Source organism: Argopecten irradians, chromosome 1 (genome assembly GCF_041381155.1).
Source record: "Argopecten irradians isolate NY chromosome 1, Ai_NY, whole genome shotgun sequence".
In the NCBI taxonomy this organism is placed as follows: domain Eukaryota; kingdom Metazoa; phylum Mollusca; class Bivalvia; order Pectinida; family Pectinidae; genus Argopecten; species Argopecten irradians.
The window spans coordinates 57,095,150-57,111,519 of NC_091134.1; the positions used below are offsets into that span (position 1 = coordinate 57,095,150).

Below are 16,370 nucleotides of genomic sequence, written 5' to 3' on the forward strand. Positions count from 1 at the left end.
TTTAGTAATGGTTTTGCCAAATTAGTCCGTTTATCATTAATTTTTTTTCAAATTAAGTACGGAGCTTTCCGTTTAACACCTTTTCGCTTACCGCCCATGCGCTATATATATATGTTGGTTTTATTAATCCTGTCGGTGATTAGGTGAACGGAGACATGCAATTTCAAGCGTCTTTGTGACGTTGCTTATGTTGTAAACTAACAAGGGGATGAACCAAAATTCATTGAGATTTACAAAAACGATAATATTTTAACAAACGCAGGAGAGAAGACCACAAGAATATTTCACTGAATGCTTATTGTGACAAGCTGATATGTTATTTTACTGCCGACAGTGAGTTTTCAATTTTGCTAAAATAAGTGTAAAATGTTTCAATAAATTGCAAATACATGTACATGAAAACTATTTTTGTTTCTAGACTTTTGGTATAATAAAATAAATACTACCTGCATTAGAGACTGACAGTGCCTAGTGTCACCCCTCGGAATATCACTGTCAACGTTAACCTCGGCATCGCCACGGGTTACAGTGATATCCTCGGGGTGACACTAGGCACTGTCAGCCTCTAATGTAGTAGTGCTGCCACGATATATCGATATATCGGTAAATTGCAATATTCTGTGAAAATATATCGTACCGCGATACAGGAATCATGTACCGGTTTTTCACGATATAATAATATTCAGTTTACCTCCCTTTGGTGGAACTCTTACTTCACGTATTCAGTGCCAGTAATACGCTCACTTAAACAAGCGTGTCATACACACAGATAAAACCTACATTTGTAACATGGACGAAACAAACATTGAAAACTGGACAGGTGTCCCAAACAAAAAGGCAAAAAGTGCCGTGTGGGAATTCTTTTGTTTAAAAGAAGATAAACAGATTATAACAGCCGGGGTAGCGGTATGTAATATCTGCCATGCATGCGTGAAGTATAGCGGGGAACGACGAATTTGACTACGCACATGGTACGGCATCACCCGGGAAAGGTTAGACATGACACCAAAAACATTAAGAATCTTATCGATGACCAGAATAATGATGATAAGAAAGCAACATCTATGAATGTAGATTCAGCCCCTCGTCAAGTTACGCTACAACATGTTTTTAATAGGGGCGAAGTATAATATGAACTCAGCACAAAACGTGGACATAACACAATCAATTGTTACTTAATTTACATACTTACTTAAAACTCAATTGTGAAGTTTAAAATTTGCCATATCATTTAATTATTCTTGTTCCAGTTTGTTAATTTTTTTTTTTTTTTTTTTTTTTTTACTTTTATTTTACAAACATGTAATAAATTTAGAAAAATAGACAAAAGTGTTGCTTTTATTCTTAAAAATAGGGTTCAGATTAACATAATGATTATACAAAAGTATACATTTGGTTAAGGACATATATGATATTTGATATTTTAAGCTCACAAATAAAACACAATATATTGTAGTACATATTGCAATACAGCGACTCTATATCGCAATATATCGTGGTACGATCAGCCGTGCCGTTATAATCTATGTAGGTAGTAATTTATAAAGTGTAGTAAACGTGAAAAGAAACTGAGTAGAAAGAATTCCTTTATACTTGAAGTGAATTCACTATATAATGTCATATGTTACCAAAAGCTGGAAAGTTGTCAAATGACATGTTTGTAATCTGTAATGTACTTATAGCCAATCAAAAGTCAGTATTTTGTTGTGTGTTGTACTGATGAGCTGGTGAGTAAAACTTACCGTAAATTTAATTGCCGTAAATCATCATAATTCACAATTTCTAAAATATCTTCTAATGTATATTGCTCAGCTGTCACCTGTAAGTTGAATAAGGAATAATATTTAGACTTTGAATTCAACATTTCTGAACAACTTTCTCTGATTTGTATTTTAGGCCTACAATGTATTGATACCTGTGTATTTTGGCAGGCTGTGGTACATTTGTGTCTGTCTTCTATAGATAACAAAATAACTATCAACATAATATTGCAATCACACTGAAGTGTAAGACAAAAAACACCGTTCAGCACCCTTACTTGCAGATTACAGTGCAACCTTATGAATGATCAATATTACAGTGCGATCTTACTGAAGTGTATGACAAAAATCACCGTTCAGCACCCTTACTAGTCTATACTGACCATGAACGGATTACAGTGCAAACTTATGAATGATCAACATTACAGTGCGATCTTACTGAAGTGTACGACAAAAGTCACCATTCAGCACCCTTACTAGTCTATAATGACAATGAACTGACCACTGGCCTACCTTATGAATGGATTCCTCATCCATCTTCTGTTCCTTCATCCAGGCCACGAGGGACTCATCAGGGGGTTCATGGATTTCTGGAACTTCAGACCAAAAGGTCAATTATAATACATAATTTGGTATATTTTTCTTGTATTGGAGTAACTTAATTCAATCAACACTCTTGCGAGGCAGAAACCCCAAAACCACCCCAATCTCACTCTTTTATTGTACAAACCATATTAAAATATACTGTCACCCACAATGTATGTTATTTGTTTACTGATCATTACTTTGTTACAGGTCTTTATTGAAATATCACACATAACTTCTGTATTGATTGTACCGCTAACCTCATCGCAAAGGAAAGAAGGAATGTGCATGTTTACTACGACAGATCAATGTGCCAAGAGTACAGAAAGAGAAATACCGATGACTTAAAGAATCTCTTAAGATTTTTTGTTCCCTAATGTGCCCCGTTGTTATGTGCCCCGTTGTTAACATTTTTTAAATACGCCTAATATGCGCCCTGTTGTTAACATTTTTTAAATAAGCCTAATATGCGCCCCGTTGTTAACATTTTTTAAATACGCCTAATATGCGCCCCGTTGTTAACATTTTTTAAATACGATGAACACGTATATATGTTTAATAGTTACCTCGTTTACCCTGAGTAATTGGTACCATGTTGTGTGGATGACTGAGATTGCTAGACACCCTGAAAATAGAACACATATGAACTTAAAAGGCTCAACAGTGCAGACACAGGAAAAATCAATACCGTACCCTCAATTTTATGAATTTTTAACTTTTTTCACTGCCTTCATCAACATAAAATTATACCAGCATATTTCATATTACTGAGTGAAAAGATACTGTTATTTCCACATTTCAATTCAGGTGTAACATCAATCATCTTTAATCAGTCATTAATTATTGTATTCGATTGACATACTGTCAATGCACCAAGGCAGTCAAACTATTGCATGCTCCCCTGGCCAGTCAGGAAAGTCAAACTCTCAAACACTCATAGTCAGGAGAGTCAAACTGTCACATGCTCAGTGTCAGGGGAGTCAAACTGTCACCCACTCTCAGTCAGGGGAGTCAAACTTTCAACCGCTCTCAGTCAGGGGAGTCAAACTTTCAACCGCTCTCAGTCAGGGGAGTCAAACTGTCACCCGCTCTCAGTCAGGGGAGTACAACTGTCACCTGCACTCAGTCAGGGGAGTCAAACTGTCACCTGCTCTCAGTCAGGGGAGTCAAACTGTCACATGCTCATAGTCAGGGGAGTCAAACTGCCACCCGCTCTCAGTCAGGGAAGTAAAACTGTCACATGTTATCAGTCATGGGAGTAAAACTGACACATTTGTGCTCAGGGGAGTTGAATCGAGTTATATTACTGTAATGAAATGAGATAAATATTTGAACTTACTTGACATGTTCTATATGGAGTTTCTTTTCCTCTATTGACTTTTTGAGTAGGGTACCATAGGAACGGTTGACATCAATTAATTCATGAAGTAATCTGTAATAAAATTAGTATTTATTACATGTAAATTAATGTGTGAAAAATAATTGTGACATAATACATGATGTTGGATGTTATTGAGAGAGAACTGTTTGACTTTTATATAAAACAAAATAATGTTGCTTTCAAAATATTTCAAAAATACAAAATATCTGTTAAACAGATTTTACCCTTGCTTTCATTATATGAAGTTCTATAAATAGAAAGTTAACACTGACCTAAGATTGTCTTCTTCAATATTGTCAAGTTGTGTACGCAGCTCTGCTGTTTCTGGACTAGGTCTGTATGCTAGGGCGGATTTGTTTGAGTTTGTGGACGGAACACCTGATGTATCAACCTCATCCTCTTTACTTCCTACTGAAAGACTGGCCCCTAACTCTGCAATCAGACAACATAAAGGTTCTAATACTGGCCCCTAACTCTGAAATCAGACAACATAAAGGTTCTAATACTGGCCCCTAACTCTGAAATCAGATGACATATAGGTTCTAATACTGGCCCCTAACTCTGAAATCAGACAACATATAGGTTCTAATACTGGCCCCTAACTCTGAAATCAGACAACATATAGGTTCTAATACTGGCCCCTAACTCTGAAATCAGACAACATATAGGTTCTAATACTGGCCCCTAACTCTGAAATCAGACAACATATAGGTTCTAAGACTGGCCCCTAACTCTGAAATCAGATGACATATAGGTTCTAAAACTGGGTCCTAAGTCTGAAATCAGACAACATATATGTTCTAATACTGGCCCCTAACTCTGAAATCAGACAACATATAGGTTTTCTAATACTGGCCCCTAACTCGAAATCAGACAACATATAGGTTCTAATACTGGCCCCTAAACTCTGAAATCAGACAACATATAGGTTCTAAGACTGGCCCCTAACTCTGAAATCAGACAACATATAGGTTCTAAGACTGGGTCCTAACTCTGAAATCAGACAACATATAGGTTCTAAAACTGGGTCCTAACTCTGAAATCAGACAACATATAGGTTCTAAGACTGGGCCCCTAACTCTGAAATCAGACAACATATAGGTTCTAATACTGGCCCTAACTCTGAAATCAGACAACATATAGGTTCTAAAACTGGCCCTAACTCTGAAATCAGACAACATATAGGTTCTAATACTGGCCCCTAACTCTGAAATCAGACAACATATAGGTTCTAAACTGGCCCCTAACTCTGAAATCAGACGACATATAGGTTCTAAGACTGGCCCCTAACTCTGAAATCAGACAACATATAGGTTCTAAGACTGGCTCCTAACTCTGGAAATCAGACGACATATAGGTTCTAAGACTGGCCCCTGACTCTGAAATCAGACAACATATAGGTTCTAAGACTGGCTCCTAACTCTGAAATCAGACAAAACATAGATAACACAGATTCTAAGACTCGCCCCTAACTCTGAAATCAGACAACACACAGGTAACACTGGCTCTAAGACTCACCCCTAACTCTGAAATCAGACAAAGCTCATAATTTTGAAATGCATGACTAATACTTTTCTGAAAAAAGAAATCAATAAGGGCATAGACAAGTTGTAGAATTTTTCCAATACTTCAGTAAAAGTGTAAATAATGTAGGTTACAAGTAGTATACACTTTCAACCTATCAAGCCTTTCGTCATGGATAAACTCAGACAAAGTTTATTGAAGATTGATTGTCTTACCTGGGGATAAAATGGTGATGGCTCGCTGAACAGCACTGCGTAAGAGGTTGTCGAGTGCAAACATCCAGTGAGGCTGTATATTGTGGCTCTTAAGACATTTACCAACCTGACAATGATAATCATCCAAAGTATGAACATAGGAGCAACAGGAGCAATGGCAATGTATGATTATCCAAAGAGGCCAACAGCCTTAAGCTGAATGATCATCTACTACATCGCAACACACATGAGGTCATAGTGGACAAGTGGTTGAGTCCCTACATATTACCACAAGCCCTCCACCTCTGAGCCAAGGTGGGCGAGTGGAAAGTCCCTACATATTACCACAAGCCCTCCACCTCTGAGCCATGGTGGAGCGAGTGGTATAGTCCCTAAAGTCTCAACTCTGGGCCGGTGGGGCAAGTGGTAACCTACATATTAAACACAAGCCCTCCACCTCTGGGCCGTGGTGGGCGAGTGGATAGTCCCTACATATTACCACAACCCCTCAACCTTTGGGCCATGGTGGGCAAGAGTGGTAAAGACCCTACATAATTAACACAAGCCCTCAAACTCTGGGCCGTTGGTGGGCGAGTGGTTAAGTCCCTACATATTACCACAAGCCCTCCACCTCTGAGCCAAGGTGGGCGAGTGGGATAGTCCCCTACATATTACCACAAGCCCTCAAACTCTGGGCCGATGGTGGGCGAGTGGTTAAGTCCCTACATATTCACACCCCACAAGACCCTCCACCTCTGAGCCATGGTGGGCGAGTGGTATAGTCCCTACATATTACCACAAGCCCTCAAACCTCTGAGCCGTGGTGGGCGAGTGGTAAAGTCCCTACATATTACCACAAGCCCTCCACTTCTGAGCCATGGTGGGCGAGTGGTATAGTCCCTACATAATTACCACAAGCCCTCAAACTCTGGGCCATGGTGGGCGTGTGGTAAAGTCCCTACATATTACCACAAGCCCTCCACCTCTGAGCCATGGTGGGCGAGTGGTATATAGTCCCCTACATATTACCACAAGCCCTCAAACTCTGGGCCATGGTGGGCGAGTGTTAAAGTCCCCTACATATTACCACAAGCCCTCCACCTCTGAGCCATGGTGAAGCGAGTGGTATAGTCCCTACATATTACCACAAGCCCTCCACTCTGAGCCATGGTGAGCCGAGTGGTTAAGTCCCTACATAATTACCACAAAGCCCTCCACCTCTGAGCCATGGTGGCGAGTGGTAAAGTCCCTACATATTACCACAAGCCCTCCACCTCTGAGCCATGGTGGGCGAGTGGTAAAGTCCCTACATATTTAGCCCTCCACCCACGAGTGATTAAGCCCATATTACCAACAAAGCCCACCTCTGGGAGCAAGTTCGAATTGGAAGGGGGCGATTGTGGTCGTATAGATCTAAACTCATCCTTAAATGACATATTACCACAATCCAACCGTGGAAACTTCCAACTCATTTATGATATGACAAGTTGTACTGAGATTTACATAATACACTAGTATGATATGAATTCAATGTAGAGCCTAGAGGGACGCGTGAATTCAAACCAAAAATAGAGTTGTGGAAATCCCCTTTTGGGCACAAGATTTCATAGAGAGGTGAATGTTCTCGGGGGCATGCTGTCTTGGGTACTCCAAGGGTTGCATCTGTTTCAAATGTTTAATGTGTGGGTTGGGCAATCACATGTAGATGTAAGATATATAAAGAAATTTTAAAATTCTGTCAAGTGTGTGTTCGGACAGGTGGGAGGGTAATCAGTATTAGAAATTTGCATGAACCTATTCGAGGGTCAATTTTTTTGGTGCGGAATCTTCAACATAAGATGGCAACCCCCACATAAAAGTTTAGGCAAGATGGTAGATCTTTATTTTTTTTTATTCACCAGGTTATGCGACCGATGCCATTCACTTCAAAATTAAGCTGACGCGTGAACTAACTGAAATACTCCATTTAACCTTGACAGCGGCCAAAACTCGGTCAGTTGATAGATATACGTTATTGAGCCAAAATACATTTGGTTCTGCTGGTCGCGAATAGGATGACATAACCCGATATGAACTTTTCCGTCCATTCATCCGTCCCTCATGTGACACCATGTGAACTAGAACCCATTCCTGCATGTGATTTGATCTGAAAATCGAGTGTTGAAGGTATTTTCGATTGTTATTTTGTGTAAAGTATTTGTTTAGCTAATCTTTAGTGACATTACCGTTACGGTTTGTAATAACGACAACTGTTAAAGTGAGGTTATTTATGTTGTAAAAATATCAATCATTACACATATGTTGTTAATAAAGATTAGCATCTATTGTAACCTAGATATCCTAGAAAATTATTATATAAACAAGATGTTTGCTTCCACGAGTATGACTACTGGGCCTTTCTGGGGGCAGTATTACACTGTGGGCTAGCGATTCCTGGCAGGGGAGGGGAGGGGGGCGTAGACCGCGGGCTGTACATGTAAGAAGTGCTGGTGACTTAGTATTATTTAGATATATGGATGTGTATTTCAATGATATTTAGTAAACTTGTCTATGATGTTCGCGGGATGTACGCAGTGATTAGGTGTGATTCAAGCCCTAATAATCGCTTTTCCCTGATTTGTCTATCTCTTTTTTTCAATAATCCACTTCGCGTCTATTTATCTGTATACAGGTAAGTTCAAAATATGTTTTTATAATATAAATTCAATCAAATGGATCTAGTGTTGTTTGGTTCCGGAAAATAAAACATTATAGTCTGCGGTGAGTCTATATATTAGTAAATGTGTCTAAGACTGGTCAGAGATTCAGGGAGAGTAGATTCAAGGCCTGATAGGAACGGGTGTTTTTGTATTCGTGATAACGCTGGGTTCCATCCATGATTGTGACAGCATATTCATCCGTAAATGGGCCCTGAACCCGCCAATGTCGATCTATATAAAACCACTGTCCGATTGTGTTGTGCATTCATGAGCGTCACTAGCTATTTTAAACTCTGTCATTTTAGTCATTCGGTATTTATGACTTTAAACATTTCTTCTTTTTCAAGCCGCCGAGCCTATGGACCCTTTTGTCCCTTTTGGGCAACCTATCGACCAGTTTTCTTTAGCTGATTTAGCCTGCACATGAATGACAGAGCAAAAAGGGCAGTGTAACTCATTTCATGAAAATACTAGACAGAGAGTTACATTTACATAATTGACCTGAGTATTATCAATTGTTGAGTATAAATATTGTTTGGTTTAGTTTGTGCCTAATACATTTCTACTCTGTTTATACTCTTTGGTTCAATTATCACTGGCCCTAACTCTGAAATCAGATAAAGTCAACAAATATATAAGTTATAATACCTTCTGGCCTGTACAACTCTGAAAAGCCCTCACCTGAATATAACTGTTTTTTGAGTAGCAGTGAGACTGGCCCTAAATTAGAGCCATGGTGGGCGAGTGGTAATCCCTACTTTCCACTTCCAGATCTGAGTAATGGTGGGGGCGAGTGGTAAGTCCCTGACTATTACCACATCCTATACACTCTGAAAGGATAAGTCTTAAATTATTTTTACAAACCTCCACCATTTTGGCCCCTAGTGACTAACTAAGTCCCTACAATTACACATAGTCTTTCTAATTTGGCCCTGGGGTTCTGGTAATTAAGTCCCTGAATATTTACAAGCCCTTCAAATACTGGCCTATGATAACTCTGGTAAAGTCCCTACATACATATCAAGTAAATCTTCAGAGGTTAAATTCCCCTACATATTACCACAAATCCACTCTGGTATACAAGTGGTATAGGTTCTAAGAATCCCTAACATGGTTTTGAAATCAGATACAACAATGTGGGTTTGGTTAAATGCCCTGGGTTACCAAGCCCTCCACTGAAATCAGACATTAGAAATGCACAAGCCCTCCACATTAGGTCCCTACATATTACCACAAGCCCTCACTCTGAAATCAGACAACATATATTATAAGACTGGCCCCTCTGACTCTTAAATCAGACAACATATTAACATTAACATATTCTACATACTATTGGGTCCCTACTAAGTTAAATCAGACAATAGTATAGGTTCTACATATGGCCACAAGCCCTAAACTCCATGAAAAATCAGGGTAAATGTTCATTTATATAATCTGGTTCTAACTACTGGTATTTAAAAATTACAAAATCAGGGGGGGTAAAGAAGTTATCTCCCCTAACTCCTAAATCAGACAATTGGTGAGATTCGATATTTCCCTGTAACTTGCCTCATAACTCTGAAATCAGATAAGTGGTTCTAAAGTCCCTAAAAAGTGTCTAAACGGTCCTTACAAAAAGGTCCATTGTCATATGTTTTCATTAAATATTTAGGCCTTTTACAGTGAAAAACCTTGAAATCAGAAGACATATAATATTTTTCTACAGAGTGGGTTTTTTTCTGAAATCGACCCTATACACATTTTCTCAGCTGGTTACCACAAGCCACCTGAAAATGAGCAGAGCAAAACGAATAAACTTGGAACAGACCTATACATGAATTTGACATCTAGACCCTAAACCTCTGGTAAATTCAAAAAATGGACAACATTTCTGAAAATAAAAACTCCAATGCTGCTCATAAGGGCCAGGGCAGAATCAAACCAACAATAGATTGTCAGACAAATCCCCTTATTTTGGGCAAATTTCAAACAAAAGTAAAATACCTGTATTGACATAGAAGGTGAATGTTTCTGGAGCAAATCCTGCAACCTTGGGAAATATCCAGGGAGCAATGAAAGTTCAACTGTTTAAATGTGTGCAAACCTGTAAAATAGGGCCAATACATTTACCACTGTAAAATTATATAAAGAAGAAATTTCCTAAAATTCTGTCAAGTGTCGTGTCTGACAGGGGGAGAGGTAATCAGTATATAGAATTTCATGAATATTTTGGTCAATGTTTTGGTGCGGAATTCAACATAAGATGGCACCCCCACATAAAAAAGTTTAGCAAGATGGTAGATCTTTATTTCTTTAATATTCACAGGCAAACATGCTGTATGCGAGATGCCATTCTTCAAAATTAGTGACAGGTGACCAGACTTGAAAACTCCCATTTAACCTTGACAGCGGCAAACGTTAAAATATATCGTACATAGCGAAATCATTTGGTTCTGCGGTCTCTAGAAATTGACATTTTTACTATTTAGCAATTAGCTTGAAATTCAGGGACAGAACCAAAAAAATAGCATAACTAGAACCAAAAAAATGGGCAAGTGGTATAGTCCCTACATATTACCATAAGCAAAGCCCTCCACCTCTGAGCCATGGTGAGCGAGTGGTAGGGTCCCTACATATTACCACAAGCCCTCCACCTCTGAGCCATGGTGGGCGAGTTGGTAAAGTCCCTACATATTACCACAAGCCCTCCACCTCTGAGCCATGGTGGGCGAGTGGTAAAGTCCCTACATATTACCACAAGCCCTCCACCTCTGAGCCATGGTGGGCGAGTGGTAAAGTCCCTACATATTACCACAAGCCCTCCACCTCTGAGCCATGGTGGGCGAGTGGTAAAGTCCCTACATATTACCACAAGCCCTCCACCTCTGAGCCATGGTGGGCGAGTGGTAAAGTCCCTACATATTACCACAAGCCCTCCACCTCTGAGCCATGGTGGGCGAGTGGTAAAGTCCCTACATATTACCACAAGCCCTCCACCTCTGAGCCATGGTGGGCGAGTGGTAAAGATCCCTACATATTACCACAAGCCCTCCACCTCTGAGCCATGGTGGGCGAGTGGTATAGTCCCTACATATTACCACAAGCCCTCCACCTCTGAGCCATTGGGCGAGTGGTAAAGTCCCTACATATTACGACAAGCGAGTGATTAAGTCCCTACATGGTGGCGAGTTATAAGTCCCCTACATAGCCCTCCACAGCCTCACAAGCCCTCCACCTCTGAGCCATGGTGGGCGAGTGGTATAGTCCCTACATATTACCACAAGCCCTCCACTTCTGGGTTGCAAGTTCAAATTCAAGGAAGGGCAGTTGTCAGATACAAATTGCTGGTCGTTTCTCTTCCATAATCTAAACTCATCCTTAAATGACCCTGGCTGTTAATAAGATAATCTTATCAAACCAATCCAACCGTGGAAACACCAACTCATTTATGTAAGACAAGTTGTACTGAGATTTACATAATACATGTATGATATGAATTCCATGTAGAGCCTAGAAATTAACATTTTAATATTTAGCAATTAGCTTGAAATTCAGACAGAACCAAAAAAATACCATTACTTGGTCAAGGCAATGTCAGTATCATTTCTGGCAAGTTTGAGTTTAATTCCAGAATTGGAACCAAAGAATCAGTTCAAAATGTGAAGCTTATGGATGACACATACATTGTATATGTAGTCACTTGTCCATAGACACTACCCATAGACCAGACACAATTGTAATATGATCAGCATACCATCAGATGATTGACTAAAGTAGAAATGTCTGTAGACATTAATGCTCCGTCTAACATTATCCAGACACGATAGATGTGTGTTACAATATACATCCTCCCTCAATAATGTAGGAATAAAAACATGAGGATAGACTTACAGCTTCATGGAAGACATAAAGAGCTAGTTTAATCTCCATAATGGCTGTCACATCAAAGTCAACCTGGATCTTCAACTTCTCTGTCAACAAATATCCATAGCATGTTATCATCACACTTATTGAAGAACAAAAAGTCATTAATTGCACAGTAACCCCATTTCCATTATATGTCATTCCAAAAAAAAAACACCTGAGAATCCATAGTTAGTACAAGACAGACAATTTCAAGCATTATACAAGGCCTTCAATCCACAAATTGTCCTAACCAAGTTTCTTTGATGAACATTGATCATCTTTCAACCCTATATTATGTCCTAGCTAGTAATCGAAATATCGATAACAGTTTAGTTTATTTAACCAATCAATGATCATTAAAAATCAATTATTTTTTTCCCTTTGATGTATAAACCAGCCTCCAATGAAACATTTTTTCTCAAGCAAGGCTTACCTCTGAGCCATGGTGGTGGGCGAGTGGTATAGTCCCTACATATTACCACAAGCCCTCCAAATCTTGGCTGTGGTGGGCAAGTGGTATAGTCCCTACATATTACCACAAGCCCTCCACCTCTGAGCCATGGTGAGCGAGTGGTAAAGTCCCTACATATTACCACAAGCCCTCCACCTCTGAGCCATGGTGAGCGAGTGGTAAAGTCCCTAACATATTACCACAAGCCCTCCAACTCTTGGCTGTGGTGGGCGATTGGTATAGTCCCTACATATTACCACAAGCCCTCCACCTCTGAGCCTACATATTACCACAAGCCCTCCACCTCTGAGCCATGGTGAGCGAGTGGTTAAGTCCCTACATATTAACACAAGCCCTCCACCTCTGAGCCATGGTGAGCGAGTGGTAAAGTCCCTACATATTACCACAAGCCCTCCACCTCTGAGCCATGGTGAGCGAGTGGTTAAGTCCCTACATATTACCACAAGCCCTCCACCTCTGAGCCATGGTGGGCGAGTGGTATAGTCCCTACATATTACCACAAGCCCTCCACTTCTGGGTTGCAAGTTCAAATTCAAGGAAGGGCAGTTGTCAGATACAAATTGCTGGTCGTTTCTCTTCCATAATCTAAACTCATCCTTAAATGACCCTGGCTGTTAATAAGATAATCTTATCAAACCAATCCAACCGTGGAAACACCAACTCATTTATGTAAGACAAGTTGTACTGAGATTTACATAATACATGTATGATATGAATTCCATGTAGAGCCTAGAAATTAACATTTTAATATTTAGCAATTAGCTTGAAATTCAGACAGAACCAAAAAAATACCATTACTTGGTCAAGGCAATGTCAGTATCATTTCTGGCAAGTTTGAGTTTAATTCCAGAATTGGAACCAAAGAATCAGTTCAAAATGTGAAGCTTATGGATGACACATACATTGTATATGTAGTCACTTGTCCATAGACACTACCCATAGACCAGACACAATTGTAATATGATCAGTTGTCCATAGACACTACCCATAGACCAGACACAATTGTAATATGATCAGCATACCATCAGATGATTGACTAAAGTAGAAATGTCTGTAGACATTAATGCTCCGTCTAACATTATCCAGACACGATAGATGTGTGTTACAATATACATCCTCCCTCAATAATGTAGGAATAAAAACATGAGGATAGACTTACAGCTTCATGGAAGACATAAAGAGCTAGTTTAATCTCCATAATGGCTGTCACATCAAAGTCAACCTGGATCTTCAACTTCTCTGTCAACAAATATCCATAGCATGTTATCATCACACTTATTGAAGGAACAAAAAGTCATTATTGCAGTAACCCATTTCAATTATATGTATATGTCTAAAAAAAACCTGAGAAGTCCATAGTTTAGAGTACATACAACAATTTCAGCTTTTATAGGTAATTATGAAAAAGAAATTTCAGCTTTTATAGGTAATTATGAAAAAGAAATATTTATTATAAATGCATATGTATGTCCTAACAAGTTTCTTTGATGACATTATCATTTTTCATCCTATATTATGTCCTAGCTAGATTGTAGTGTTGGGAATCAATCGAAATTTCATGGTCGATAATCAGTTTTATTTAACCAATCAATGATCGATTAAAATCAATTATTTTTTTCCTTGATGTATAAACAAGCCTCAAATGAAATTTTCTTCAAAGGCTTACGATCGAGAGGCCTCTCTGTGCTGTCATGTTTTCATGTCGCTTTTTTCTTCACAAATCATGCTCATCTGAACGTTTACATTACTATGTAGTGCTTATGCGCTCTTCAATTCGTCTAGACACTTAAAATTTGAAATGAGTGACAACCACACACTAGGGAATGATTTTAACAAATTGGCTATGATTTTTTTGCATGTTTTACTGATCAGCTAACTTAATACTTTAGTTTATCATGGTGTTGGAAAATTCTGTCGAAACTCAATTACAGATTTCTTACTCGATCAATTGATCAAACACCTAATACCAACGATACTCGACGAACTCGATTAATCGGAACACCACTTACTGGCGGTACGTGTCTTACCTAAAGTGTCACTGATAACATTGGCGTTTTGGTCCTGTATGTAAGTACGAAGACCACACAACAGAGGCTGTAGATGTTCCTGTCAAAGTAAATCCATCTTTTATATCTTATTTTTTTATATCAATTAAACACTTAAATAAGACACGTGATAATCTTTGTAACAAAGCAAGAATACAGAGGCTAAGAACAAAGTTGATTAAGACTGATTTGCATATTATTAAATCAAGTTTACCTCAATAAGGAAAACTTCAGTCAGAAAACTTACCACAGTTATTTTGGGGTTGGAGATTGTGGCATCCTTATGGAGCAGGTCTAACCAAGTCTTACAGATCTAGTGAGCAAAAGGACAACATTTAGTTTTAGTTTCAAATAATCTAATTATAGATCAAACTCTATCACTAAGCAAAGGCCTTGCACATATGGAATCAAATTTGGTAAAGCATTTTGTTGGAAATAATTTTTAACAGAAAACAAATCTATCGCTTCTCTCTTTCTTGACTTTTTGCTCTCCTACATACATATTGATGTCAACATAATGCAATAATTTAAAAAAGAAAAGGCTAATATTACTATCAAAAATATATAATGGTGCCATTTCTAAAACTAGAAATTACAGACAGATTAGGACAGAACAGGCCGGATTGGGTATCAGAGAGCTCAGCTGATTTAAATCTTTGTAATACTTTTTTAAGTAGAAATGTCTGCACATACAATAGCAGTGTGGAATTAGCAACAGTTTTAAAATGTAAACCTTATCTGTGTCGAGATCAAGGATGTGGACTAGAGTTATCCGCCTCTCCGAGTCTTTCCGGAGCAGGTAGAATCCAAACTCCTTCCCCATACTGTCCGCAGAACTGTGCTCAGTCTCACTGATATCTGGGGACAGGTTGGTCATACTAGAACTAGCAGACAGGCCTCCAAACTCCATACTGAAATCATTATCTCTTCTGTTACTGGTAAAGTGGACAATGGAAAATGTTTTAAAGATAAATTACAATATGTTTGTTTTCTCTATGTGTGTTCTACATTTGAACAATGTGTATGAATTAGTACCAAACAACAAATTATAAGATTCAGATAACAATCAAAAGTTTGAATATACATACATGCAAGATTGTGATAAACATGAAATGAATTCTGATTAAATAACCCGTGAAGATTTTCTGAATAATAAGAAATATAAAATAAAAAAGTAATTATGTATATTGTATTTATTATATAGATTATAATGAAAGATATTAAAGAACTAATATCCATTTCACTTCATATTTGTATTCATATTATCATGAGATATAAATGTAGCTGTAAAACGAAAACAAGATACATAGAAGAGAAACAAAAATTCAAATGAATATCAAAATGAAAATTGATAAATGATATGATTGAGCCATTAAAATGAATATTGAAATAAACAATGAATAAGGAAAAGAAGTACACAATAAAGGCATGTAAGAGGAATAAGAATGTTGACTTTTTCCGTGTTGTGCCAACTAAAGACGATATTACTCTCCATCTTCCGTGTTGTCAACACTCATATTGACATAATTGATGCAATAAATTTCCTTTTATATTCACATTTTCAATTTTCTATGCAGTGATATATGAAAAGTACTTGAGTTCAACACAAATATTTCTAAGTAAGTGCCAATAATTGCACTAACATTAGCATGTTTAGATTAAATTATAACAAGACATTTTGTCCAACATTTTCTCAAATACTTCTTGGGTGAGACTAATAATTACATCCGGGTCGGAATCCGAAAAAAAATACAAAAGTACGGAAAGAGTTAACAAATGATACTGAACAACAACTTAAGAAAGGTAGAATATTTTAAGTTTGAAG

At 38.2% G+C, this 16,370-nt stretch overlaps 1 protein-coding gene across 21 annotated transcripts in view; it reads right to left on the minus strand.

Moving 5' to 3' along the window:
- LOC138334835 (mitogen-activated protein kinase kinase kinase 15-like) overlaps positions 1 to 16,370 on the minus strand; it is a 72,758-nt gene that overhangs the window by 4,930 nt on the left and 51,458 nt on the right. For all 21 annotated transcript variants that reach the window (XM_069283690.1, XM_069283638.1, XM_069283602.1 and 18 more), the window contains 10 exons: positions 15,279 to 15,456; positions 14,793 to 14,858; positions 14,528 to 14,606; positions 13,660 to 13,739; positions 5,466 to 5,571; positions 3,999 to 4,158; positions 3,685 to 3,777; positions 2,912 to 2,970; positions 2,274 to 2,356; positions 1,743 to 1,819 (listed from right to left, as the gene is read on the minus strand). In XM_069283690.1, the coding sequence (XP_069139791.1) occupies positions 1,743 to 1,819; positions 2,274 to 2,356; positions 2,912 to 2,970; positions 3,685 to 3,777; positions 3,999 to 4,158; positions 5,466 to 5,571; positions 13,660 to 13,739; positions 14,528 to 14,606; positions 14,793 to 14,858; positions 15,279 to 15,456 (981 nt within the window). The remainder of the gene's footprint in view (positions 1 to 1,742; positions 1,820 to 2,273; positions 2,357 to 2,911; positions 2,971 to 3,684; positions 3,778 to 3,998; positions 4,159 to 5,465; positions 5,572 to 13,659; positions 13,740 to 14,527; positions 14,607 to 14,792; positions 14,859 to 15,278; positions 15,457 to 16,370) is intronic.